The 27223-nt window shown below is 43.0% G+C and overlaps 1 protein-coding gene across 5 annotated transcripts in view; it reads left to right on the top strand.

Annotated features, from left to right (window-relative positions):
* Positions 1 to 27017, top strand: part of LOC106603851 (AF4/FMR2 family member 4) — a 30975-nt gene extending 3958 nt beyond the window's left edge. Inside the window, exons 1-20 of one of the 5 annotated variants that reach the window (XM_014198050.2) lie at positions 4978 to 5430; positions 12519 to 12645; positions 16852 to 17571; positions 17738 to 17782; positions 17891 to 17977; positions 18317 to 18350; positions 18475 to 18541; positions 18786 to 18884; positions 19081 to 19234; positions 19406 to 20272; positions 20553 to 20638; positions 20746 to 20998; positions 21338 to 21435; positions 21723 to 21786; positions 22306 to 22442; positions 22668 to 22739; positions 22863 to 22956; positions 23132 to 23175; positions 23337 to 23548; positions 23811 to 27017. In XM_014198050.2, coding sequence (XP_014053525.1) covers positions 5414 to 5430; positions 12519 to 12645; positions 16852 to 17571; positions 17738 to 17782; positions 17891 to 17977; positions 18317 to 18350; positions 18475 to 18541; positions 18786 to 18884; positions 19081 to 19234; positions 19406 to 20272; positions 20553 to 20638; positions 20746 to 20998; positions 21338 to 21435; positions 21723 to 21786; positions 22306 to 22442; positions 22668 to 22739; positions 22863 to 22956; positions 23132 to 23175; positions 23337 to 23548; positions 23811 to 23938 — 3405 coding nt within the window. In that variant the 5' untranslated portion in view covers positions 4978 to 5413 and the 3' untranslated portion in view covers positions 23939 to 27017. Of the gene's footprint in view, positions 1 to 4973; positions 5431 to 12497; positions 12646 to 16851; positions 17572 to 17737; positions 17783 to 17890; positions 17978 to 18316; positions 18351 to 18474; positions 18542 to 18785; positions 18885 to 19080; positions 19235 to 19405; positions 20273 to 20552; positions 20639 to 20745; positions 20999 to 21337; positions 21436 to 21722; positions 21787 to 22305; positions 22443 to 22667; positions 22740 to 22862; positions 22957 to 23131; positions 23176 to 23336; positions 23549 to 23810 lie in introns of those variants that run through there. The other 4 variants (XM_014198051.2, XM_045717350.1, XM_045717352.1 and 1 more) reach the window with 4 other exon arrangements.
* Positions 27018 to 27223: the final 206 nt, after the last annotated feature.

Genomic DNA, 27223 nt, shown 5'->3' with positions numbered 1-27223 from the left:
CATGTGTCTGCTCAAACGGTCAGAAACAGACTCCATGAGGGCCCGACGTCCACAGGTGGGGGTTGTGCTTACAGCCCAACACCGTGCAGGACGTTTGGCATTTGCCAGAGAACACCAAGATTGGCAAATTCGCCACTGGCGCCCTGTGCTCTTCACAGATGAAAGCAGGTTCACACTGAGCACGTGTGACAGTCTGGAGATGCCGTGGAGAACGTTCTGCTGCCTGCAACATCCTCCAGCATGACCGGTTTGGCGGTGGGTCAGTCATGGTGTGGGGTGGCATTTCGTTGGGGGGCCGCACAGCCCTCCATGTGCTCGCCAGAGGTAGCCTGACTGCCATTAGGTACCGAGATGAGATCCTCAGACCCCTTGTGAGACCATATGCTGGTGCGGTTGGCCCTGGGTTCCTCCTAATGCAAGACAATGCTAGACCTCATGTGGCTGGAGTGTGTCAGCAGTTCCTGCAAGAGGAAGGCATTGATGCTATGGACTGGCCCGCCCGTTCCCCAGACCTGAATCCAATTGAGCACTTTTGGGACATCATGTCTCGCTCCATCCACCAACGCCACGTTGCACCACAGACTGTCCAAGAGTTGGCGGATGCTTTAGTCCAGGTCTGGGAGGAGATCCCTCAGGAGACCATCCGCCACCTCATCAGGAGCATGCCCAGGCGTTGTAGGGAGGTCATACAGGCACGTGGAGGCCACACACACTACTGAGCCTCATTTTGACTTGTTTTAAGGACATTACATCAAAGTTGGATCAGCCTGTAGTGTGGTTTTCCACTTTAATTTTGAGTGTGACTCCAAATCCAGACCTCCATGGGTTGATAAATTGGATTTCCATTGATTCTTTTTGTGTGATTTTGTTGTCAGCACATTCAACTATGTAAAGAAAAAAGTATTTAATAAGATTATTTCTTTCATTCAGATGTAGGATGTGTTATTTTAGTGTTCCCTTTATTTTTTGGAGCAGTGTAGTTTGTTCAGATTTTGTTTGGATGTTTCAACCAGCATGTCCTGATCGCGCCTGGTGCGTATAGACAAATTACACATGCACACATGCAGAGCTGGCTTGGTCATCATGTTAGTCTACACCTGTCAGATTCGATTTGATTGCAGTCAAGGGTTGATGAAACTGCAGATTTGGCCTACCGGCAGACAGCAAAAAACAGCTTCAAACCCCCGTCTCTAAAGTCTTCAGACTAGACTAATAGTCAGACTCTTTAAAAAAAAAAAGATATATATATATATTGTTCCTGCCAAACCCAGCACCTCAACCTAGATGCACTGCTGTGCATAGGGCTTCTTAATTTTTAGTCAGACTAGTTTATATTCGTATATTCGCTTAGTGTACAAAGCATTAGGAACACCTGCTCTTTCCATTACAGCTTTCACCTGGATTCACCTGGTTAGTCTATGATCCCTTATTGATGTCACTGAAGGGGAGAAGAGCGGTTAAAGGAGTTTTTAGCCTTGAGACAATTGAGACATCGATTGTGTGTTTGTCATTCAGAGGGTGAATGGGCAAGACAAAATATTTAAGTGCCTTTTGAACGGGTTATGGTAGTAGGTGCCGGGTGTCAAGATCTGCAAAGCTGTTGGGTTTTTCATGCTCAACAGTTTCTCATGTGTATCAAGAATGGTCCACCACGCAAAAGACATCCAGCTAACTTGACACAACTGTGGGAAGCATTGTAGTCAACATGGGCCAGCATCCCTGTAGAACGCTTTTGACACCTTGTGGAGTCCATGCCCCGAGTAGTTGAGGCTGTTCTGAGGGCAAAAGGGTGGGATGCAACTCAATATTAAGTTGTTTCGAATGTTTTCTACACTGCATTTTACTAACAATCTAGCCTTGTCAATTGGTTTTATGCTGCATACTGTAGGCTAGTCACAAGATAGTGGTTTGAGGCCCTTACATCACCAATGGCAAGTTCTTGGTTCAACTAATAAGCCATCGGCTGCTTCATAAGGGCTTTTCCGGTCACAGCAAAACATATGCTGCTCATTGCTTCATGAGCTCACCAGCCCATGTTGCAGCATTTGTTCCTTTGGACTCTGGATACAATGAAGTTGTATGACAGCATATCATGCAAGCTATTTTATTGAACACACAGCCTACAACAACGTAAGCCTACATCATAAAGCCTAGGCCTACAACTTTGTTAAAATGTGACATGTCTCTGGCTAGATAAGGCTTGTTTGAGCTGTCTGTTTAGTGAAATAACAAGAACAATCAGAGGCGGGTTTTGTTAAAGGGCAGCTCTGCCACTTAACATTTGGGTTGTTATTATGAAGTATTTGATGTCCTACACAGTTTTAGTGTAATTGTGTGATTTCATGTCTATTGACTGAGCGATTAGCAAAACTGGAAATGGCTTATCTGTGATGTTTTCAAGTAGGATCCCTGAGATGACTAATAAAATGAATTATGGCCAGTCATTTTCAGCTAACTCGTCTAGTTTTCTGGTCATGTTGGAACTCCCTGCTGTATGTTTCTCTGGTTGTCTTTGTCTAATAACATCTGCTAATATTTTAAATAGATATTCCAAAACCTACAGTCGGCTTGTATCTGTAAAAGTTTGTGAGGGTCTTCTAAAACAAATTGCCATGAACTCTCAGCTAAATTTAAGAAGGCATTACTTACATAATCGACTTAAAATTAGGCTAGCTTTTATCAATATGTTAGTAAGAAAGCGCTTGGCAAGGGGTTATTTGAAGGGTTAAGAATGATCTTACTTCCCCTTTAACCATTTTGAAATGGGCCCATCTAATTTTTTTTTATCCATTGAATGTATAGGCATATTTATATTTAACCAGGAAGGGCTCATTGAGATTTAAAATCTATTTTTCAAGAGCGTCCTGGACAAGATAGGCAGCACCAAGTCATTACACAATTACAGACGAACAACATGAAAAACTACAGGTGATCTAGTAAAAAAAAACATACAATTCACAAGACTATAACAAAATCATAAAACAGCAAATTAAAAACATTGACAGGTCAGGGAATCAGCCTCAAAATCCTTCATCAATGATTTCAAAAAACAATCGGGACAAGTTCTTCCAGTTTAAAAGTATTTGGTAAGGCGTTCCAAGCCGATGGCGCAGAGTACATAAAAGCCCTTTTACCGTATTCCATTCGCACATTTGGAACAGTTAGCAGGATAAAGTCCTGCGAACAGTTGATCCACCCTTACTGCTTCTGACTGTCCACCTTCATTTTTATATTTAAAGCATCGGAAATAGTATTTCCCAAGCTGTGTTAATGGATTTGCTCAAGTCATCAATGTCCACTTAGGCCTAGTGTTTCCATTCGGAGAGTGGCACACATCCTGCTGCACACAGTTGAGTGGTGTCCTCAGATTTCAGCTGTTGTCGTCTCTAACGGTTTTCCAGGAATTTCATTTTCAGGGTGCCTTGGCTTGACAATGCGCAATGGAGTAGGCAAAAACACAAACAGAACTGGGATCAGGCTAAAGTTGACTAGGTGTCGGTTATAGACCCTTTTCCAGTACACGACGCACAGATGCACATGACTTGGCGGCAGTAAGACGGCGGCAGGTAGCCTAGCGGTTAAGAGCGTTGGGCCAGTAACCCAAATGTTACTGGTTTGAATCCCCGAACTGACTAGGTGAAAAATCTGATGTGCCCTTGAGCAAGGCACTCAACCCTCATTGCTCCTGTAAGTCGCTCTGGATAGGAGTCTGCTAAATGACTAAAATGTAAAATATAAAGCCATCGCCATTTGTGCCCGTTCAACAGCCTAGATTTACATTTTTGTTACTTCTAAACAAAATAACTTTTTGGGGTTCTCATACGCTTACAATTATGTTTTGATTCTTGCTTGAACAGTCACTAAGATTTATATTTGGTTGTGATCTTTGCAAAATAACTATTTTGGATGCAGCAGCAGTTAGCAAGAATGCTAATGCTCACTGATATAGGCTGTAGCAAAAGCTAGCCAAAGTGCCATTTTACTAGTTGAAGTATAATGTGGTTGATTTGTGATGTTGACACAAACATATTAAGCAGGACATTCATAAGAGCCTTAAAATCCAATTATAATCCAAAATTAGTTTCAAATGCACTCATAAGCAGAAGCTTTTTATATATAAGAACTCCCCCTTGTTCTGCCACCAACATACGCGCATCGCCCTTGTGCTGCAATGTTTGTAAGCACAGAAAGTGGTCTATTGGTCTAGAACTCTCATTGCGTTCAATTAGCCTACTGGTCATAGACAATTCTTTAAAAAATCTGATTTGGTAGGACTACTTAGTGGTTAGGGCCTTTGAATTAGGCAATGTTTTGGTTTCTTCCACTTCCATTCAAGTAGGTCTAGTTATTACACTTCAGGATATTAGGCCTATGTCATCATATTGCTGATAGAAATGTCTGTCTTGGAAATGCCTGAAGTGTGTTTTGACAGGGCTGACCCATCTACTAGTAGAAAATGGGCTCTACTTTAAAGAAATTGCTGCTAGTTTACCCAGTGCTCCAGGGCATAGTGGAGGAGGGAGTTTGTTGATGGGAAGACAGACTGGTTGGCTTTGGCATCCTCACTCATGACATCACAAAGAGGTGAGGCTCAATGGCATAACATATCCTTTTATGGAGTTAAATGGACTGTTCCATTTTCCAGGAAGAGGTTGCTATTCTCTTTAACTGTTGACACTCCTTATTTTTCCTCCTAAAGTGTAGGCTGACATTCACCAACGTGATTGTTCCACTATTTTAGACCCAGGCGTATGTTTTACTCCCGTCTATTCATCTTCCTTTGATTGTCTTTTTACTCTATTGATTTTGTTTAGATTAGATGAATTAGTTTAGAGAAGGGCTGTGGTGTTTTTTCTTCTGGTCTACTGCTGGGCTTGCGATGTAAAGGCACACTTGATGATCTTGCCCTAGCACAGTGATAGGCATTCCTTTCCATCTTGTTAGAATTATTCTCTTTTTTAAAATTATTTCCTTAATTAACACTTACAAAGACTCGTAACCTCTTGTCAGTACTATTTTGCCTTACTGCATTACAACTCGTTTGTCCCAATTATATATATCAAAGCCTACAAGAGTGTATGACACATTGTGCACTCATGCAGGCAACCCCCCCATCTCTCTCACACAGAGCCTCCTTTCAACTTCACCTATTGTCCCCTGCCTTTGGCACACCCGCTGTTCGGCAGTGTGGTATCTCCCGTGAACAAGCAGTAACCTCCCTCTCCCTGAGTCAGATTTATCTCTACTCTAAGGAATTACTGTAATGTCCGCTGTAGATCAGGAAACCCAGTTTTGAGAATGTCTCCTCATTAAAGGAATACTAGCAGAGAGCAGACTGGCAGAGCATGACAACACTTCTGAATCCCCTGGCGTTTCACTGAATCCCCTTTCTAATGTTTCAGTGGTTTGCGCCATGTCGCCTCTGTCAGGGTAAGCAACATAACTAGTTGGTTTCTCTTGTTGGTTTTCCGTCTACGTTTCCTGTGAAGAGCGTTAGTCTAGCTGTTGTGCTAGTCAGACTGTCCCCAAACTTCATTATCAAATTGTGATTAGAGGTCGACCGATTATGATTTTTCAACGCCGATACCGATTATTGGAGGACCAAAAAAAGCCGATGCCGATTTAAAAAATAAAATAAAAAGTTTTTGTAATAATGACAATTACAACAATACTCAATGAACACTTATTTTAACTTCATAAAATCAATTTAGCCTCAAATAAATAATGAAACATGTTCAATTTGGTTTAAATAATGCAAAACAAAGTGTTGGAGAAGAAAGTAAAAGTGCAATGTGTGCCATGTAAGAAAGCTAACGTTTAAGTTCCTTGCTCAGAACATGAGAACATATGAAAGCTGGTGGTTCCTTTTAACATGAGTCTTCAATATTCCCAGGTAAGAAGTTTTAGGTTGTAGTTATTATAGGACTATTTCTCTCTATACGATTTGTATTTCATATACCTTTTGACTATTGGATGTTCTTATAGGCACTTTAGTATTGCCAGTGTAACAGTATAGCTCCTACCTGGGCTCGAACCAGGAACACATCGACAACAGCCACCCTCGAAGCAGCGTTACCCATGTAGAGGAAGGGAAACAACTACTCCAAGTCTCAGAGTGAGTGACGTTTGAAACGCTATTAGCACGCACCCGCTAACTAGCTAGCCATTTCACATCGGTTACACCAGCCTAATCTTGGGAGTTGACAGGCTTGAAGTCATAAACAGCGCAATGCATTGCGAAGGGCTGCTGGCAAAACGCGCGAAAGTGCTGTTTTGAATGAATGCTTACGAACCTGCTGGTACCTACCATCGCTCAGTCAGACTGCTCTATCAAATCATAGACTTAATTATAACATAATACACAGAAACACGAGCCTTAGGTCATGAATATGGTCGAATCCGGAAACTATTACGTTTATTCTTTCAGTGAAATACGAAACCGTTCCGTATTTTATCTAACGGGTGGCATCCATAAGTCTAAATATTCCTGTTACATTGCACAACCTTCAATGTTATGTCATAATTACGTAAAATTCTGGCAAATTAGTTCGCAACGAGCCAGGCGGCCCAAACTGTTGCATATACCCTGACTCTGCGTGCAATGAACGGAAGAGAAGTGACACAATTTCACCTGGTTAATATTGCCTACTAACCTGGATTTCTTTTAGCTAAATATGCAGGTTTAAAAATATAGAATTCTGTGTATTGATTTTAAGAAAGGCATTGATGTTTATGGTTAGGTACAGTCGTGCAACGATTGTGCTTTTGTTAAATCATCCCCCGTTTGGCGAAGTTGGCTGTCTTTGTTAGGAAGAAATAGTCTTCACAGTTCGCAACGAGCCAGGCGGCCCAAACTGCTGCATATACCCGGACTCTGTTGCCGAGGTGACACATTTTCCCTAGTTAAAAGAAATTCATGTTAGCAGGCAATATTAACTAAATATGCAGGTTTAAAAATATATACTTGTGTATTGATTTTAAGAAAGACATTGATGTTTATGATTAGGTACAAGTTGGAGCAATGGCCGTCCTTTCTCGCGAATGCGCACCGCATCGATTATATGCAACGCAGGACAGGCTAGATAAACTAGTAATATCATCAAACGTGTAGTTAACTAGTGATTATGATTGATTGTTTTTTATAAGATAAGTTTAATGCTAGCTAGCAACTTACCGTGGCTTCTTACTGCATTCGCGTAACAGGCAGGCTCCTCGTGGAGTGCAATGTAAAGCAGGTGGTTAGAGCGTTGGACTAGTTAATCGTAAGGTTGCAAGATTGAATCCCCAAGCTGACAAGGTAAAAATCTGTCGTTCTGCCCCTGAACAAGGCAGTTAACCCACCGTTCCTAGGCCGTCATTGAAAATAAGAATGTGTTCTTAACTGACTTGCCTAGTTAAAAACTATATATATTTAATCGGCAAATCGGTGGCCAAAAATACCGATTACTGATTGTTATGAAAACTTGAAATCGTCCCTAATTAATCGGCCATTCCGATTAATCGGTCGACCTCTAATTGTGATTGTTGGCGCTATGAAGGGTGGAATTGTCAGTTTCTCAGAGGCATGGCCCTAAACTCATGGTCTTCAGACACCTGTTAGTGTATCGGTTTGTCATATAGAAGTGAGTTCAGGAAGCCTTATTACCAGTTAATATTTCAACTAGACTTGGATTTTGCATGCTCAAGTAATGTATACACTTAGCTACTGAGGTTGGTATGAAAACGCATTGCTTGGCCTCTTCAAATTCCTATCTAAATTGGGACACACATGGTTGTGTATTTGGCCATATATTGTAGGATTTTGTGAAAAATGTATTTTACCATTGTTGGTTTTATGGGTAGCCTAATTGTGGTGCTGGTTTTGGGAGCCATGCCATCAATCCATTCCTTTCTACTAATTTGTTTGGTAGCACAGCTTTTGTCTTCTTTTTTTTTTATCAGTGCTAAAATATGAGTAAAAGGAACATTTTCTAGGTAACGCATTCGGGCAGGTATTGTCTTCTTTCATGTTTGGTAGCAGTGTCTTCAGTATTAGTAATATATACTGAACAAATATAAACGCAACATGCAACAATTTCAAAGATTTTGCTGTGTTCCAGTTCATATAAGCAAATCACTCAATTGAAATGAATTCATTAGGCCCTAATCTATGGATTTCACACGACTGGGAACACAGATACCTTAAAAAAAAGTAGGTATAAAACCAGTCAGTATCTGGTGTAACCTCAATTTGCCTTATGTAGCGAGACTCATCTATTTCGCAAAGAGTTGATCAGGCTTTTGATTGTGGCCTGTGGAATGTTTTCCAACTCCTCTTCAATGGCTGTGCGAAGTTTCTGGATATTGGCAGGAACTGGAACACGCTGTTGTACATGTTGATCTTGAGCATCCCAAACATGCTCAATGGGTGTAATGTCTGAGTATGCAGGCCATGGAAGAACTGGGACATTTTCAGCTTCCAGGAATTGTGTACAGAATCAGAATTGTGACATGGGCCCGTGCATTATCATGCTGAGACATGAGGTGATGGCGGCAGATGAAGGGCACGACAATGGGCCTCAGGATCTTGCTATGGTATGTCTGTGCATTCAAATTGCCATCGATATAATACAATAGTGTTCATTGTCCCTAGCTTTTGCCTGCCCATACCATAACCCCACCGCCACCATGGGGCACTCTGTTCACCCACACGATGCCATACACGTGGTCTGCGGTTGTGAGGCCGGTTGGATGTACTGCCAAATCATCTAAAACCATGTTGGAGGGGGCTTATGGTAGAGAAATTAACATTAAATGATCTGGCAACAGCTCTGGTGGACATTCCTGCAGTCAGCATCCTAATTGCACACTCCCTCAAAACTTGAGACATCTGTGGCATTGTGTTGTGTGACAAAACGGCACATTTTAAAGTAGCCTTTTATTGTCCCCAGCACAAGGTGCACCTGTGTAATGATCGTGCTGTTTAATCAGCTTCTTGATATGCCACACCTGTCAGGTGGATGGAATATCTTGGCAAAGGAGAAATGCTCACTAACAGGGATGTAAACAAATGTGTGCCTGTAATTTGAGAGAAATAAGCTTTTTGTGCTTATGGAACATTTCTGGGATGTTTTATTTCAGCTCATGAGACATGGGACCAAAACTTCACATGTTGCGTTTTATATTTTTGTTCAGTATAGATCCGATTAAGCTGGTCCACATATTGCTACAGTGTGTTGTTCAGTGGAGGCTACTGAGGGGAGGACGGCTCATAATAATGGCTGGAATGGAGTGGTATCAACCACATGGAAACCATGTTTTTGATGTGTTTTATACCATTCCATTGACTCCATTCCAGCCATTACTATGAGCTGTCCTCCCCTCAGCAGCCTCTACTGGCCCAGTTTCAATTTAAAGGAAAAATCCACTCAAACTATATTTTTGTATTTGTTTCATTAGTTCACTGTTGATACAGGCCCAAAATGTTTGGCATGTCAGCAGTCAAGTTTTAAGATATTATTCTTTCAAGAAGCGAAGTATCACTTGCCATGTCATCATGATGCGGCAAGTAACACTGCTTTTTGAAAGTCCAATATCTTGAAACTTGACAGCTGACATGCTAAACATAAGTCAAAGTTAAGTGCAAGGCCTCATTCTAGGGTCATGTATTTTAATGGCTTGTTTACCCTTGATTACCGGTATTTAATTAATTTTTTATTTCATCTTTAACTAGGCAAGTCAGTTAAGAAAAAATGACGGACTACCAAAAGGCGTCCTGCGGGGATGGGGGCTGGGATTAAACACACATCACGACGAGAGACACCACAACACTATGTAGAGACATAAGACAACAACAGCATGGAAGCAGCACAAAACATGGTACAAACATTATTGGGCACAGACAACGGCACAAAGGCAAGAAGCTTGAGACAACAATACATCACGTGAAGCAGCCACAACTGTCATTAAGAGTGTCCATGATTGAGTCTTTGAATGAAGAGATTGAGATTAAACTCTCCAGTTTGAGTGTTTGTTGCAGCTTGTTCCAGTCGCTAGCTGCAATGAACTGAAAAGAGGAGCGACCCAGGGATGTGTGTGCTTTGGGGACATTTAACAGAATGTGACTGGCAGAACGGGTGTTGTATGTGGAGGATGAGGGCTGCAGTAGATATCTCAGATAGGGGGGAGTGAGGGTTTTATAAATAAACATCAACCACTGGGTCTTGCGACGGGCATACAGAGATGACCAGTTTACAGAGGAGTATAGAGTGCAGTGATGTGTCCTATAAGGAGCATTGGTGGCAAATCTGATGGCCAAATGGTAAAGAACATCTAGCCGCTCGAGAGCACCCTGACCTGCCGATCTATAAATTCTGTCTCCGTAATCTAGCATGGGTAGGATGGTCATCTGAGTCTGGGTTAGTTTGGCAGCTGGGGTGAATGAGGAGTGATCACGATAGAGGAAACCAAGTCTAGATTTAACTTTAGCCTGCAGCTTTGATATGTGCTGAGAAAAGGACAGTGTACCATCTAGCCATACTCCCAAGTGCTTGTATGAGGTGACTATGTCAGGCTTTAAACCCTCAGAGGTAGTATTCACAACGGTGGGGAGAGAGGCATTCTTCTTACCAAACCGCATGACCTTTGTTTTGGAGGTGTTCAGAACAAGGTTAAGGCCAGAGAAAGCTTGTTGGACACGTTTAACACAAAATCCGTGGAGGGGCCAGCTGAGTATAAGACTGTATCTGCATATAAATGGATGAGAGCTTCCTATCGCCTGAGCTATGTTGTTGATGTAAATTGAGAAGAGCGTGGGGCATAAGATTGAGCCTTGGGTTACTTAGCTGGCACACAGGAATGCACAGGTGCCATTGAAACCCGTAATAGGGTTGTTGATGCTCTCCAGATCATGTTCTTTAAGCCCCAACTTGCCTCATAATATACAGCAGGTCATTTAAATGGGATGAATATTGAGGGGAGCTGTTACTGAGGGCCAGGACATTTGTATATCTGATCAGCAGCTTTGTCCCACTGAGTAAATGAGTAGTATGCTTCTATAAATACCAATGACAGCATTCCCTCATCATTTTCTGAATCCTTTTAGTTAGGCAACACCTACTCCTTATCTGAAGGTCTTTGGGAAAACGTTGGTAGGTTTTTATTTACCTATCTCCTGTTCCTCATTATTTGGACCATATGCTAAAAGGCCACATGATGGGGTCGAATGTGTTGATGAGACTGAATGGTATAAATGTTGTTTTAAAGGTGGCCGTTGTAAAGAAGCAGTTTAATGACTGTATCGTACCAGTTATGACTTGTCACTTCCCGTACCTGACGTGTGGTTAATGGAAGGTATAAAACCATCTGCTTTCAGTGATGACTCAACCCTGTAGTGTATAGTGTATTGAGCAGTCAGGGAATTGCCATAGACCTTATGTAGCCTAGTCTAACCAGGAAACAGTTAAACAGCACACGTGCTGTGCCTTGTGTTTTGAGGGGAGGTGGGGGACAGGGTAATCTTACTCTGTCATCACTCCTTAAATCATTGTTCTACTCTTCACTGCAAGAGAGGCCAGGGTAGGCCTGCATATGTCAAAGTGTGGGCATATTTTTGGGAAACTACAAACAAACCTTTTTAACTTCATGGAGATCTCTAATAGATACCACTGTTCAGGTGATGCCTGCCAGACCTTCTAATCTCTCGTGGAAGGATTTTTTAAAAACCACAATAGTAGAACTCAGGACTAGAATGTGTACACGTTTTCCCTGGGATTTCACCAGATGCTTGCAGTGATGATATACAAGCCGTTAGTAGAAATTATGTTGATGGTCCTGTTGGCAGATTGTCTTTTGGCCACATGCATTGTACATTACATTTTAGTCATTTAGCAGACGCTTTTATCCAAAGCAATTAGGGTTAAGTGCCTTGCTCAAGGGCACATCAACAGATTTTTCCCCTAGTCGGCTCAGGGATTCGAACGAAAGACCTTTCGGTTACTGGCCCAACGCTCTTAACCGCTAAGCTACATGCCGCATATAGTGCCCAAAAGCTTGTTTTCACATGCCATCAGAAATATTAGCTACTATATTGCTATAGATGAAGAAAAACGACAACCAACATGAAATTATGATTTGTTGTATATTTTTATTGGCTTGATATATTGGAGGGTGGGATATGTACTGTTAAATTGAAGTGGGTCGTTAAGAAGCAGTATACGCAGATAGCCTAGCTGTTCAAATGCTAATTTCATTAATTCTATTGACTTAACTGTGTTATCTGTCCCACAGTTGTTCCAACATATACCATAAGAAATGGTATCATTTTGATCACCATGAATCATTGTAATAACTCTTTAGACTTGTTTAGATGTTCTAGTCCCCTTTTAAGCCATTTGAAACATGCCCTTCCCCTAAGTTGTTGTATCAGTATTTCTTTGTGTACTCTGCCGTGTCACTTGGTGTTTTTTCATGTAGACAGAAGTATTTGGAAGCTGCCATTTTCTCTTCTCCACGCTTAGTGACTGTGTCTCTGTTGTTAGCAACATGAACCGTGAAGACCGGAATGTGCTCCGTATGAAAGAAAGAGAAAGGCGAAATCAAGAAATCCAGCAGGGAGGAGAGGCCTTTCCAGCTCACTCCCCTCTCTTTCCTGAACCTTATAAAGTTGTAAGTTTATTTTGTTATTAATTTTGTTTTGCTTCTGTCATTTAGTTAACTATTGGAGTTCAGACTTTGGTTTCTCCTATAGCCTAAGTATTCCCTTTATTCTATGATTGATTTGCAGGATTCATTGATAACTCTTTTTAAACCAGAGAAGACCCTACTTGTTTTTATATCTGAACAGTGGCAGGGAGAGAGTGAGGTAAGTGCATTGTTTGGGGGAACTGCATCAGCTGCAGATAATGTGGGCCCAGGGCTGTTGCTTGCTGCTCAGGGGGAATTTAAGGCCCAGGCCTTGCTGGCTGAGGTGTCCTGCCCTCGCTGGCTGAGGTGTCCTGCCCTCGCTGGCTGAGGTGTCCTGCCCTCGCTGGCTGAGGTGTCCTGCCCTCGCTGGCTGAGGTGTCCTGCCCTCGCTGGCTGAGGTGTCCTGCCCTCGCTGGCTGAGGTGTCCTGCCCTCGCTGGCTGAGGTGTCCTGCCCTCGCTGGCTGAGGTGTCCTGCCCTCGCTGGCTGAGGTGTCCTGCCCTCGCTGGCTGAGGTGTCCTGCCCTCGCTGGCTCAGCCCTCGCTGGCTGAGGTGTCCAGCCCTCGCTGGCTGAGGTGTCCAGCCCTCGCTGGCTGAGGTGTCCAGCCCTCGCTGGCTGAGGTGTCCTGCCCTCGCTGGCTGAGGCCCTTTAGCTTGTCTTTCCTTCCTTACTCCTCCTCACAGAAGAGCCTGAGGTAAGTGCATAACCCCCTAGCCCCTTTTGTCCCATCAAATTGCTAGGTCATTGTGGGAAATAAACAGTTCACATGTAAAGGGGACCTGCATACTGATATCTGTAGGATGCATGTATGGCACAGTGCCCCATCATATCGCAGTTTAGTAGTAGACCAAACACTTATTGATGTTGATGCTTACCAAGCCTCTAGTCAACTAAACCACTGGTTCCCAACCTTTTTCGGTTACTGTACCACCAACTGAATTTTGCTCTGTCCATAGTACCCCTGAAGAACTCCCTCATGTGCATTATGACCAGTAAGCCTATGGTGTCATGAGTCTTCTCAAGTACCACCTGTGGATAGGCCAAGTATCCCCAGGTCCTAGTACCCCTGGTTGGGAACCACTGAACTAAACAACAGTAAACAGTTGGTTTAGGGATGCACGTTCACCATGAGCACTGATGTGGGGCAGAGCTCTCAACCCGCCAACTCAATTATTTCAGCCCCTGGCTGAGTCTAATCTTTGCCGCTAACCAGATTTAAACGGAGATAAGTGGCTCCTCTCTTAGCTAGAGGACCCATGAAGGACGGCTTGGAATGCATCCTGACAGGTAGCAAATGGAAAGGTGAGTGCTACCTGGAAAGCCAAGTCTTTTGCCCCCACATAGTGAAAGGTAAGCAGCTGATTTGCCGATGAAGAATAGGACCCAGGGAAATGGCTCTCCTTCCGCCATCCATAGACAACCATGGCAGCCGTGTTGTGTTCAGCAGTTTTCAGAGCCCTGGGTTCACTGTTTACCCATGCCGTTACAAAATGAGGCATGTAATGTAGAAATGGGAAACATACACTGGCTAACTAAAACTCCCATCTTCTCATCTGGGCAGTAGAATGCCGCTTTGTGATATTTTCTAGAGTTAAGTGACATCAGTCGTGACCAGTAGTATTCATGGTCAAGTAAAATGAGTTTACTTTATCCTCCTGTAAATTCCATGGCTGTTATTTTAAAGATTCATTAAACAAAGCTGTCACTGAAGTTTTACAGCTATGGAAGTGGGTTAACATTTTTACTGCTAGAACAGATGCAGCTCAGCTTTCCCCAGTGAGAAGAAAAATGCTGAACTTAAATGTCATTGTAGAATGACTTCACTTCAGATGTATTTGTTTAGGCCTGTTGCTTTTCTCTTTGAAGTATATTGGTCTCTGATTATATCATTTTTGAAGTGATCTCCTGATAACTTTGTAAATGTCGTTTTAAAACTGGTGCATGAATTGTAAAAGATAAGGTTAGATATGACCGTTTTTGCTTTCTTGTTTGCTACCAAAAGCTTTTCCATCAAAGTGTAGGCCTTGCATGGTGGCACACTTAAGCATTGTACACAAACAACATATTGCAAGGCAACCCCCAATCACTAGTGTGAATGGGCAATGATGGGTTTTCTCTCCTTTCCTCACAAGTGCTGTCTTTCCATCCATGTCAGACAAGCTCTGTGTAGCACGTGTTCTTACATTTCCTGTTACAGATATTGGCTTGTGTTTCTCACCCCACAGCTTGTATGTGTCAGAAAGAATTGGTTTGGTGCCCCCATGTGAAATTGGATAGGCTCCACACTCTGTGGTTTACCTCTTGTCATCTGTAGCGGGAGTGATGGATTAACCTCTAGTGGAGCCATGGAAGGGCCTTATCTCTCTATGCAGATGATCCCCAATGGTCGTGAGGCGACTGAATAAGCCAATCATCTCTTGATTGATTAGTTGATAGGGCTCTTTTCAATATTGTTGAAGCTTTTAGAGGGCTAATAGTATCAATTTTTTCTGAATGTTTTAAAAAAAATGTTATAAACAAAAGACAAAAAGTGTTATTTGTAATTTGTTTCGCCACAATAAATACGTTTGGGTAGCATATTTCATTCATGTGCAATGCCTTCGGAAAGTATTCAGACCCCTTGCCTTTTTCCACATTTTGTTAAAGCCTTATTCTAAAATGAATTAAATAAAAAGAAATCCTCAGCAATCTACACACAATCCCCCTTAATGACAAAGCAAAAACAGTTTTTTAGACATTTTTGCAAATGTATTAAAAATGGAAAACGGATGCTTTATTTACGTAAGTATTCAGACCCTTTGAATGAGACTCAAAATTCAGCTCCGGTGCATCCTGTTTCCATTGATCATCTTTGAGATGTTTCTACAACTTGATTGGAGTCCACCCGTGGTAAATTTAATTGATTGGGCATGATTTGGAAAGGCGCACACATGTCTATAAGGTCCCACAGTAGACAGTGCATGTCAGAGCAAAATCCAAGCCATGAGGTCGAAGGAATTGTCCCTAGAGCTCAGAGACAGGACTGTGTCGAGGCTCAGATCTGGGGAAGGGTACCCAAACATTTCTACAACATTGAAGGTCCCCAAGAACACAGTGGTCTCCATCATTCTTAAATGGAAGAAGTTTGGAACCACCAAGACTCTTCCTAGAGCTGGCCACCCGGCCAAACTGAGCAGTCGGGGTAGAAGAGTTCTCCAATCTCTGCAGAGGAACCTTACAGAAGGACAACCATCTCTGCAACACTCCACCAATCAGGCCTTTATGGTAGTGGCCAGACGAAAGCCACTCTTCAGTAAAAGGTACCTGACAGCCCGCTTGGAGTTTGCCAAAAGGCACCTAAAGACTTGCAGACCATGAGAAACAAGATTCTCTGGCCTGATGAAACCAAGATTGAACTATTTGGCCTGAATGCCAAGTGTCACGTCTGGAGGAAACCTGACACCATCCCTACGGTGGAGCATGGTGGTGGCAGCATTATGCTGTTTTTCAGCAGCAGGCAGGCAAAGATGAATGAAGCAAAGTACAGAGAGATCCTTAGTGAAAACCTGCTCCAGAGTGCACAAGATCTGGCTGGGGTGAAGGTTCACCTTTCAACAGGACAACGACCCTAAGCACACAGCCAAGGAAACTCAGGAGTGGCTTCAGGACAAGTCTCAATGTCCTTGAGTGGCCCAGCCAGAGCCCGAACTTGAACCCGATCGAACGTCTCTGAAGAGACCTGAAAATAGCTGTAGAGCAACACTCCCCATCCAACTTGACAGAGCTTGAGAGGATCTGCAGAGAAAAAGGGGAGAAACTCCCCAAATACAGATGTGCCAAGATTGTAGCGTCATCCCTAAGAAGCCTCGAGGCTATAATCGCTGCCAAAGGTGCTTCAACAAAGTACTGAGTAAAGGGTCTGAATACTTAGGTAAATGTGATATTTTTATATTTTATATAAATTAGCAAAAATGTCTAAACCTGTTTTTGCTATGTCATTATTGGGTATTGTGTGTAGTTTGAGGAGAAATAACAATTTAATACATTTTAGAATAAGGCTGTAATCTAATAAAATATGAAAAAGTCAAGGGGTCTGAATACTTTCCGAAGGCACTGTATTTGACTACGTAAATTAATTCAAGGCCTTAACTGCTGTCCTGAAGGTGACTCTCTGTCTCTCTCTCTGTCTCTCTGTTTTTGTCTGTGCAGTCCAGCAAAGAAGATAAACTGTCCAGTCGTATCCAGAGTATGCTTGGAAACTACGACGAGATGAAGGAACCTATCGGAGACACAATTCCAAAACTCGGTGGCAAACCCTCAGGCTCATCCTCCGAGGAGAAGTCGGGTCAGTCTCTATTTGGGGAGCAGCGAGGCAGTGGCCAGAACAGTAAATGGACTCCAGTAGGCCCAGCGGCCAGCACCTCGTCCTCCCAGTCCTCCAAGAGATCCAGCCTCCAGGGCAGCCACAGCGGTAGCAGGAGTAGCCAAAGACACGAGCGGGAACACAAGAAGTCCAGTAAGCATGGCTCAGAACACTCCAAGTCCCACACGTCCAGCCCAGCCAAGGGCTCCCTGAGCTCCAGTCAATCCCGTTCACTGGGTGCTGAGCACCACGGCAAAGAGCGCTATCGCTCCAAGTCCCCGCGCGAGCGCGAGGCCAACTGGGACTCCCCGTCACGTGTGCACACGTCCTTCCCCAGCGGCCCGCACTCCAGCCAGGCCTTCCCCCCTTCGCTTATGTCCAAGCCCAGCTCCATGCTACAGAAGCCCACAGCCTACGTGCGCCCCATGGATGGCCAGGAGACGGTGGAGCCCAAGACCTCGTCAGAGATGTACAGCGGCCAGTCCCACAGCAGCACCATGGGGGAGATGAAGTCTAATGGCAAGGCCTCGCTCTCCAAGCTCAAGATCCCCTCGCAGCCTGTTGAGGTAAAACCACAGAACTAGAATGAGTAGAACATTCTAGAGAATAAAACTTGTTTCATTACAATGTCATTATGTTAGCATGCCATGTAATCATTTACAAGATGAAAGATGACACACTAACATTTGTTGTTTTACAAGCCATTTTTGAAAACCTTTTTGTTATTTGTAGGGTCCCATGACTGGGGATGCTAATTGTGTTGATGAGATTTTAAAGGTAAGTATGTTATTCAGATGATAACATGTATTGTAAGAAATGCACGTTTTTTTCCCCCAAGTCATTAAGGTCTTCACTTCACTTTACATTTTCTATTTTTCTCTCCAGGAAATGACTCAGTCCTGGCCCCCTCCGTTGACAGCCATCCACACCCCCTGTAAAACGGAGCCTTCAAAGTTTTCATTCCCTTCCAAGGTCAGACTGCAGAGCAGGCCTTAGTGACGTACAGAGGTTGAGGATTATTCAAATATGAGAATTTCCATCTCTTGCAAAGATCTGAATTCAGCCGGCACTATTTTTGCCCTAGTCATTGGTACAATAAGTAAAATCAATTTTTTTCCCTGGATTTCTTTTGGGCGGGGGCGGATGTATATTGGAATGCTCTATATATAAATGGTAAATAGTTAAACACTATAGCATAATCAATAAACAGCTGTTTTGTAATATAATTGAGCAGTGTAGTTTATTTGACTTATAAGGGCATGTAATGTCTCTGTATAATCTAAACATTTCTTGACCATGTCTCACATTTAGGACACTCAGCATGCAAGTTTTCCAGGTGCAAACAGTAAGTATTGCCCAGGACTTTACGTACAACATAAGTCTCTCGCATCTTGAACCTCTGGATACAGGTTGATTTCACCATTGTCGTAATGCTCAAGAGTTCTCGTCTCACCCTTCCTCACCTCCAGAGAGACAAACCAAAACGTCGAGCAGCCACCAGTCCAAGGCAGCACCATGCGACGGAGATCAGGCCAAGTGAGTGTCCCTCCCCTTCTCCCTGAACATTATGGCTAGCTGCCAGCTGCTTAATGATCCAGACAGGTGACGCAGTTTCTCCCTCCAAGCACATTGTCTTTTCATGCCTTTTGACATAGATTCGCAAGCATTGAGGGACACAGAATAGGAGCCTTAATGCTTAGTTCTCCCAATAGTTGTTTGTGTGATCAAGAAGCCATACCTGGTGTTAATGTGTAACATACACGGCCTTGTTATGTTCCAGTAATGTTCTACTGGAGGATGACCTGAAGCTCAGCAGTGATGAGGACAGTGATGGAGAACAGGACTCGGCCAAAAACGCTTCCAGAAACGCATCGGCAAGGTAGTGGCTTACTGGTCTCTCAAACTGAGACCCATTGGAGCTCCAGTTGTTGATATGATTCTCCCCACTCAGAACTGAAAAGAAATGCTAGAAGAATAGCTAGCTATTTTAATGTGTAACTACTAACTGATGATGCCTTCACAAGAACAGCCCCAGCTTGCTGTCCACTGACTCACTGCGTGTCTCTGTCCCACAGTAACAACAGTAATAACAGCGAAGGAGCAGAGCACTCGCGGGACGACTCCAGCAGTCACAGTGGCTCAGAGAGCAGCTCTGGGTCAGACAGTGAGAGCGAGAGCAGTTCCACGGACAGCGAGGCCAATGAGCCACCTCGCCCTGCATCACCAGAGGTAGGCCTGCTCAGACCTTTGACTACTCTCTTCCCTTTGATCTATCATTATTAATAATAACCAAGACAAATGTCCCTGGTCAGTACAATTACCTTCTTGCAGCTGACCTGTTGAGGCGTGCAGAATGTGCTGTTGTAGATCCCAGTCTTATCTCTACACTTTTCCTCACAGCCTGAACCAGCCACAGCCAATAAATGGCAGTTGGACAACTGGTTCAAGAAAGCTAAGCAGTTCTCTCCGGCCTCCCCAGTGGACAATAATGTACCCACCAAGTACAAGAAGGAGGGGCGGGACCAGAGCTCAGGCCGGGGATACAGCGGGCAGGGAGGGTCTAAGGACTCAGGGGTGCCCACACCTAGCAGAGACCTAAGAGCAGCACAGAAGGGCTCCGAGAGCGGCCGTGGCCGGCAGAAATCCCCAGCTCAGAGCGAGGGTGGCGCAGGCCAGCGCAGGACGGTGGGTAAAAAACAGCCCAAAAAGTCTGAGAAGCCACCTGTGGTGGAGGAGCCTAAGGGCGGGCTAAGGGTGGAGAGTGAACCTGCTCCAGAGATCCCTCCCCGTCGGCCCAAGGCCGCCACCAAAGGCTCCCGCAAACCCAACATCAAGAAGGAGCCCAAGTCCTCGCCCAGACCGGCCGTTGACAAGCGCAAGAGCAAGGCGCCCATCAAGAAGTCCAGGAAGTTTGTGGACACGGACTCTACCTCCTCAGAATCGGAGGAGAACGACAGCATTCCCTCGTCGTCGCAGACCCCCAAGTACACAGAGAGCATCAGGACTCCAGTGTGTGTGTTCTCACCTATGGAAGAGAAAGAGCTGCTCTCTCCTCTCAGCGACCCAGACGACCGCTTCCCCGTCAGGCAGCAGCAGGGGCTCATGGTGAAGATTGACCTGAGCCTGCTCTCCCGTGTCCCTGGACGGCCTTACAAAGACCTAGTAGAGCCCAAAGTAGAGAGAGACTGCTCCGTGGACAGAGACAGCAAGGACTTCCAGAAGCAGCCCTCTGAGAGGATCTCCAGTAAGGGCAAGAGAAAACACAAGGTAGGTCCTGCCACAGCACACTGCAATTCATGTCATGTTAGGACTTGACTTTGGTTTACTATGCAAATTGGTGAAAAAGATTGCTATGACAGGGTACGTTAAGCTTGATTGTCAATTACTTTTGGTCGTCTTCCTGCAATTTATAAGCTGCAATTTGAAGAGTGATGTGATATTACATGTTCAGCTGATACCCAGTCTAGTACCATATCTATCTATTTTACAGCCTTTCAAATGCACCCACAATAAATCATCCTTTCCTCTCCCCTGTTAATCAACTTAGAATGAAGACGAGAACACCAAGCCTGATGGCAAGAAGTCCAGACTTGAAGACAAATCCTCATCTCGCCACAAAACCAGCAGCAAAGAGTGAGTATTTCCATCCAAACAAAACTATCACGTTAACTTTTAAACTCCAACATTGTAAACATTGAATGGTATCATTGAATGGTATCATTGATAAACACCCACACCAGGTCTAAGAGGGTCATGGAGGCCAAGGTGAAGGAGGAGCCGGTGCCCTCTCCCTCCATATCAGGGTCAGGAGGGCTGCAGAGGACGCCCAAGGCAGAGCATCAGAGCCGCAAGCGGACGGTCAGCCAGTCGTCCACCTCCCTGTCCAGCGGAGCCAGCAGCGGCAAGGAGGGAGGCCACAGCACCAAGAGCAGCTCCACCTCCAAACACCCGAAAGGCGGGGACAAGCAGGCCAGGAGCACCCGGGAGGGCAAGGTCTGTGTGTGTCAGTCTAGCTGTCTGTCCATCTATGTGGGCTGCACCATGTCAACCTGCTGTCTTGTGCTACCATGTCAACCCACTGTCTTGCTCTACTAGACACCATTTTATACAAATGTGTGTACACGTCACTGGAGTGCCCCTTACCAGCTGAACTGAGTATTAAGCCGGCTCAAATCTTGCACAAAATGTCCACCCACTGCCATGCCCTCCAAATACATTTGGGAAGGACACAAATGACATTTGTAGCTCGCCACTTTCACCACTGCATGATTTGTTATACGGTCACATAAAATATCCCACATAGGATTATGAACTTTTTTGTTGTCTCTGCAGGAGAAATCCTCAAAAGGCTCTGATAACCAGCTTGCTATGCCATCGCTCTCCTCGGACGGCTCAAAGTCCCTGAGGTCAAAATTGGTGTTTGAGGACAGGTAAGAAGAGCCGCCTCCTCTCCACTGTGGATAACCTGCTGTTAGCCAGCGTGTAGAGCTGTAGTTATAGGGTTGCCTTTGATGTCAAGCCCCTGGGATGTGCCTGTGTAAATAAAACAGGCTGCTTAACATGGCCTAGTATCTTCACCCCCACTGCCTATATATTGCTGTGTAGTTCGGAGAGTCTATTGGAATAGTTAGGGGAAAAAAGTACTTCATTTTTATGGAATTTTTCAAAGTACAGGAAATAATTGCGAAAACTGACGGGCGAACCTGTTTTGTTTCAGGATTCACTCTGCCGATCACTACTTACAAGAGGCCAAGAAACTAAAACACAACGCAGATGCTCTGGTAAGAAATGATTGCATACATATACAGTATGTTAGCTGTTATGTGAAACCAAGAGTATGCTTACTGTTTTTGCACGAAAAGCTTGGGAATTTAGTCATTATTTTGCACACGCTCTGAAATCGGAACAGTTACAATGGTTTTACTGTGTAGTGCTTTTACATCATCTTATTGGCTCCTCTGGCTACTGAAAGTGGAGCAGCTAGAGTAGTTATAATTGTCCACACTTGGTATCAATAGTACACCCTGGGGATTATCATCAGATGCCTAAGTGCATCTCACTGCCCTTATTGGGGGACTGGATGCTGTCTAGTCCTATTCTACACTATCCAGGGAACCCATCAAACCTTTTATTAGAAAGCTACATAATACTAATCATATTTCAAGACTACCAACATTTAATTTCACCACAAGCACTGGTCATGAAGCATTCCTCTTGCTACTAACTGTCCCAAATTTGAGTGAGAGGGAATCAGTTGCTTAAGAGCCCGTTTTCATAATGTGTGGTGTTCCTGTGTGCAGATGGACCGGTTTGAGAAGGCTGTGTACTACCTGGATGCTGTGGTGTCCTTTATCGAGTGTGGAAATGCACTGGAGAAGAGTGCCCAGGAGGCTAAGTCCCCCTTCCCCATGTATGCCGAGACCGTGGAGCTCATCAAGTAAGAACAAATGGCTGTATTTCTCTACGACATGTTTTAACTACATCATTTCGGTATCAAATATCTTCATGGTAGCAATTACATTTCATAGACACCATAGACCCAGCATTACAAAAATGGACAAATTATTCACGGAATTTACAGTATTATTATTATTATTATTATTATGAAACCTTAGAATGCTGGGAACCGGTCTTTAAGGTCTCTCGTTGTGTGTGTTTTCAGGTACACTATGAAGTTAAAGAGCTACATGGCCCCAGACGCTACGTCAGCAGACAAACGGCTAGCTGTGTTGTGGTAGGTGTTCTGACTCATAGCTTGATAGATTTAATTTAGAGTGTCTGGACTGGAGCGTCGATGTTCCCCTGCTCATTGAGTCACTGCTAACGCTCATTCATTCATCCCTCCCTGCCGCTCCAGCCTGCGTTGCCAGTCCCTCCTCTACCTGCGACTGTTCAAGCTGAGAAAAGAGAGTGCACTGAAATACTCTAAAACGCTCACAGAGCATCTGAAGGTAATTTATTTTCCTTGTTGCAAGTTCATAGGCGTTGTGATATTGTCACTTCAAGTGTGTGTGTTCCTTGAATCTAGTGTTGTATGGATGAGCAGAATGATAGTCAATTTGCATTGCTTATATTTGTTTAGAACAAATGGCAAATGTTTATTCTGCATTTCAATTTGTTTTTCAGAATTCCTTGAGCAACACCCAAGCTCCCTCTCCTGGAATGGGAAGGTAAGACATTTTATTAGTTGTATGCTGTCTTGAGACTAACAGTCTTCGTAAATGTATTTCACTTGTCAATTAATGGTCTAGACATTATGCTGAATCATCTCGTTTTGAGCGGTTGCGATTCCCCCGCTTACCAGCCATCTGTATCTGTCTCTGTTTTCCAGTAAAGCGGCAGGCATGCCCTCGCCAGTCTCTCCCAAGCTGTCCCCAGGTAGTGCTGGTAGCTACTCGTCAGGTACATCCAGCGGCAGCTCCTCTGTAACAATCCCGCAGCGCATCCACCAGATGGCTGCCAGCTACGTCCAGGTCACCTCCAACTTCCTGTTCGCCACTGAGGTGTGGGACCAAGCAGAGCAGCTGTCCAAAGAGCAGAAAGGTACCTGACTCGTTTGCTCTCCTGGGGGGGGGGTCTCCTCCTCTCCTATGGAATGTATATGGGGGTGTTAGTCCAACTTCCAAGGTATGAATATCCTATCTACTGCTTGTTTAAGACCTTATATTAGGCTCCAGGATGAATCCATAATCTAAGTGAAACTAGCTCTGGACGTGTTGACCTGGCAAGCCATTCCTGGGCTGGAGGTCTCTTAAGTGTTTACCTTGCTCATCTGGTCGTGTTATGTCTCCTGTCTGTTTTGTAGAGTTCTTTGCGGAGCTGGACAAGGTGATGGGCCCTTTGATCTTCAACACCAGCAGCATGACTGAGCTGGTGCGCTTCACGCGGCAGGGCCTACACTGGCTACGGCTGGACGCTAAGCTCATTCCCTGAAGGACTCTATATACACTCCACACACACACCGTCCACCACAATGCACCGCTGCCCCTCCATGCACATGTGAACTTATCTGCCTCAGACATATCTATAACACTGTGTCCATTTTCTACACCAACTTGCCAAAAACACTGAGCGATATGGAGCATCTTGCACCTACGACTGTCCGACACGGAGGAGGAGGATTCCAACTGCACAGATCTATTGGTACATTCTAGCTATATCCACTATCAACGTTTCCCTCTGTCATATCTTTTGATTGTGCAAAGGAAAGCCATTTTTCTATTTGGAACAATGCCTTTGCTGAATTATTATAGATGAAATACACTAAATAGATTTTATTCTATAGGCTATAAGCACATTTATTCACATTCGGCTTTTAATGTGTTATTATTTTTACCAAAGTACCTCCCTCAAACCAAAGGTGCTTTAAAACTAAGGTTTGTCTCTTATCTTTTTTGTGCCTTGTATCAGATATACAGGGAACTAGAATATACCATACGTTGAAATGCAGATCCAGCCAGACATCTTTAAAGAATAATTTTAAGCTTCCAAACATGATTTTGGAATATTACTGGACTTAAGCTGTGATCAGTGGGTTGAAGGCTGCACTGATGGTGTGTGAAGTGACTAGAGCTTGGTTTTCCTGACAGATATCCCTGACACATACACAAATTACTCTAACAGTTGCCATTGAAGGGGAGGTAGCTTGCGGCTGACCATATTGGTGTTAGCCTGTGATACACCATTCAATTGATTTTGTTGAAGTTACTTTCATCGTTCTGAAGCACCACAATATATTATCTGTCAGTGAGTTCTTCCTATGAATTGCCCTGCGAGATGTTCATTTCTAAACAAGGTGTTATTGTTCCATTTATTCCTTAGATCTGTACTGGAAAGGGTTGCTGTTAGTGTATTTTTTAAGGCACAGCAGGGTGTGGTTGGTATGGCAAATGTTATCCTTGAAACACAATGTAATTATTTGTATAGTTTCTGCAAAAATTGCCCAGTGAAAGCAGAAAGTTAGTGCAAGGAATGACATAAATGCACTCGCATTTTAAGACCACAATTAACAATTCTTCTAATTATTGATGTAGCATACACGTTGGTGGTGCTCATTAGCCATACGTAGATTACATGAGTGGTTATATTTCAGTCGAAAAATACATGGCCAATATAGATTTTATTTATGTACCAAGCAGTTGCTCTGTTCAAAGTTCTGTTCAAAATGATTGAAAACGGGGTTGAAAGAGCTATGAAATGCAAAGTATTTCTATTGTATATGAAAATGTCATATTTAAATGTTTAAAAGTGGTTACTGGGTTCTCTACATAGTATAATAGTAATTTGTGTACTACAAAATTTAAGTAATCTATGGTCTATATATTTATGGTACAGGTTATATAATATAACAAATTGAGCTAATGTAGTGGTAAACTGGCCTAATATTTACGTGTTCTTCTGTTATTTTGTATTGCCAGCAAGGCAAATGTGGACATAAGTGATTTTGAACAGGAAAATGTACTTAATGCATAAGTGGTATTGTATTGTGAAGGACTTTTCTTATTAGCCCACTTACAGAATACACATGCTGGAAACACTAGTACCTTTTTTCCCCTCATTGGCTCCCTTGTCTTTCATTTGGGGGAAAACTGTTATTTCTTCTTACACTCAAAGAGTAGAGGAAGATTGTTTTTATCTATGCAGGATTTTTTTTAAACTAAAATCTTTCAATCATTTTTGGGCTTTTAGTTTGAAATCAGGAATTTCCGCTCTTGTTTTTAACTGTCGGTCAAAACCTGTTTGGTTTGACAGAAATGTCCAATGCTTTTAGCTTGTGCATCATGCTTGTCCACTGATTTACTGGTATATGTGTGTATATATAGCTCTGTTTTAGTAACCAAACATGGATGGCTTTATGAAGCCATTTTATACCTTAAGCTGGAGGCCACTTTTCTCATAGATATTCCTCTAGGTGTGCGTGCTCGTGTAGCCACTCCTATGTTTTCATACACTGGTACACTTTTAAGTACAGCTTCAAGGCTTGTTCAATATATTTAGATGTACAAAAGATGATTGGGATCATTTTAACACTTCTCGTAAGTCTTTCACTCATATTTATTAGTTTTTATGCCCCTTTTGCTTTGTCAGCCATTCTTTTTCTCATTTCTTTTTTTTTTTTTTTACTGAAAATAATTGTATGAGTTTAGAAGATATCGTAGTATGGGTTGTTTTGATACATTGAAATATGGTCAGTATAATTAGTTATAACTTGAAGACATCCAGGGTAAAATTAAATGTTATGAAATTAAATAGAAAGACGTAACACTTGCATGTTTCTATTTAAATACAAATTTGTACAAATTGTATATAAAACCAATTCATTTAGGGTGAATTTTTACTACAGTTAAACATTTGTATTGATGCATCTGTGTCATTAAGATATATATGCACATTTGTGAACATCTGTGAGCTTTCTTCCGAAATGTAAGAGATGACACAAGTCTCTGAACCATATCAATCATTTATGTTACTGTATTGTATGCCTTGTCTCCTGCTCACCACTCTGTCATTATCATTGTCATCATCATCAATGTCTTTTAGAATCAAGTACTAATGTATGTTCTGTATTTGATATGGAGACATGTAAATCCATTAAATGTATATTGTTGATCAGATTGAATGGATGTTGGGGTGAGATGTTTTTTTTCTTTTGATCAACTACATCTCTACTGCATGTGAGAAAGCTGTATCCCATTTGAAATTGATCTGAGATGTCTTTTGAATGAGGGGTATTTCTAAGAAGTTGTAGAAGTTAATACAGTATGGTGCACTTCATTTTTCTCAAAGACCATCAGCATACAAAGTACAGTAGTCTAAATTGGGTTAGTTTTAAAATATTGAGAACTGAGATATATATTAAGTAAAGGTACTCTTGAGGTTGTTATTCAAACTTGGAATAACATGTAATTTAAAATTCTTGTGAAGTATTACTTGTTACTAATGGGATTTTTGTCTGTCCTGAATATTCTTTGTATTTTGCCTTATTGAGAATAAAATATATATGGTCTTTCAATGTACCTGTCGTTTCCAATACATTATACCATAATGTCAATATACAGTACTTGTAATACATTTAGGAAAGTGATTTTGATTGCATGTAGAAACCCTATCATATTCATTGTTCACAACCAATTTTAGTGACACAGGGCCCTTTCTGGTCTCTGGCTTCTTTTAATTCCGCAAAATGGTACGAAGCATCATCTGGATATGTGTGCAACA

This window comes from Salmo salar, chromosome ssa04 (genome assembly GCF_905237065.1).
Source record: "Salmo salar chromosome ssa04, Ssal_v3.1, whole genome shotgun sequence".
Taxonomy (NCBI): Eukaryota; Metazoa; Chordata; class Actinopteri; order Salmoniformes; family Salmonidae; genus Salmo; species Salmo salar.
This window is presented reverse-complemented; position numbering and strand designations above follow the sequence as displayed.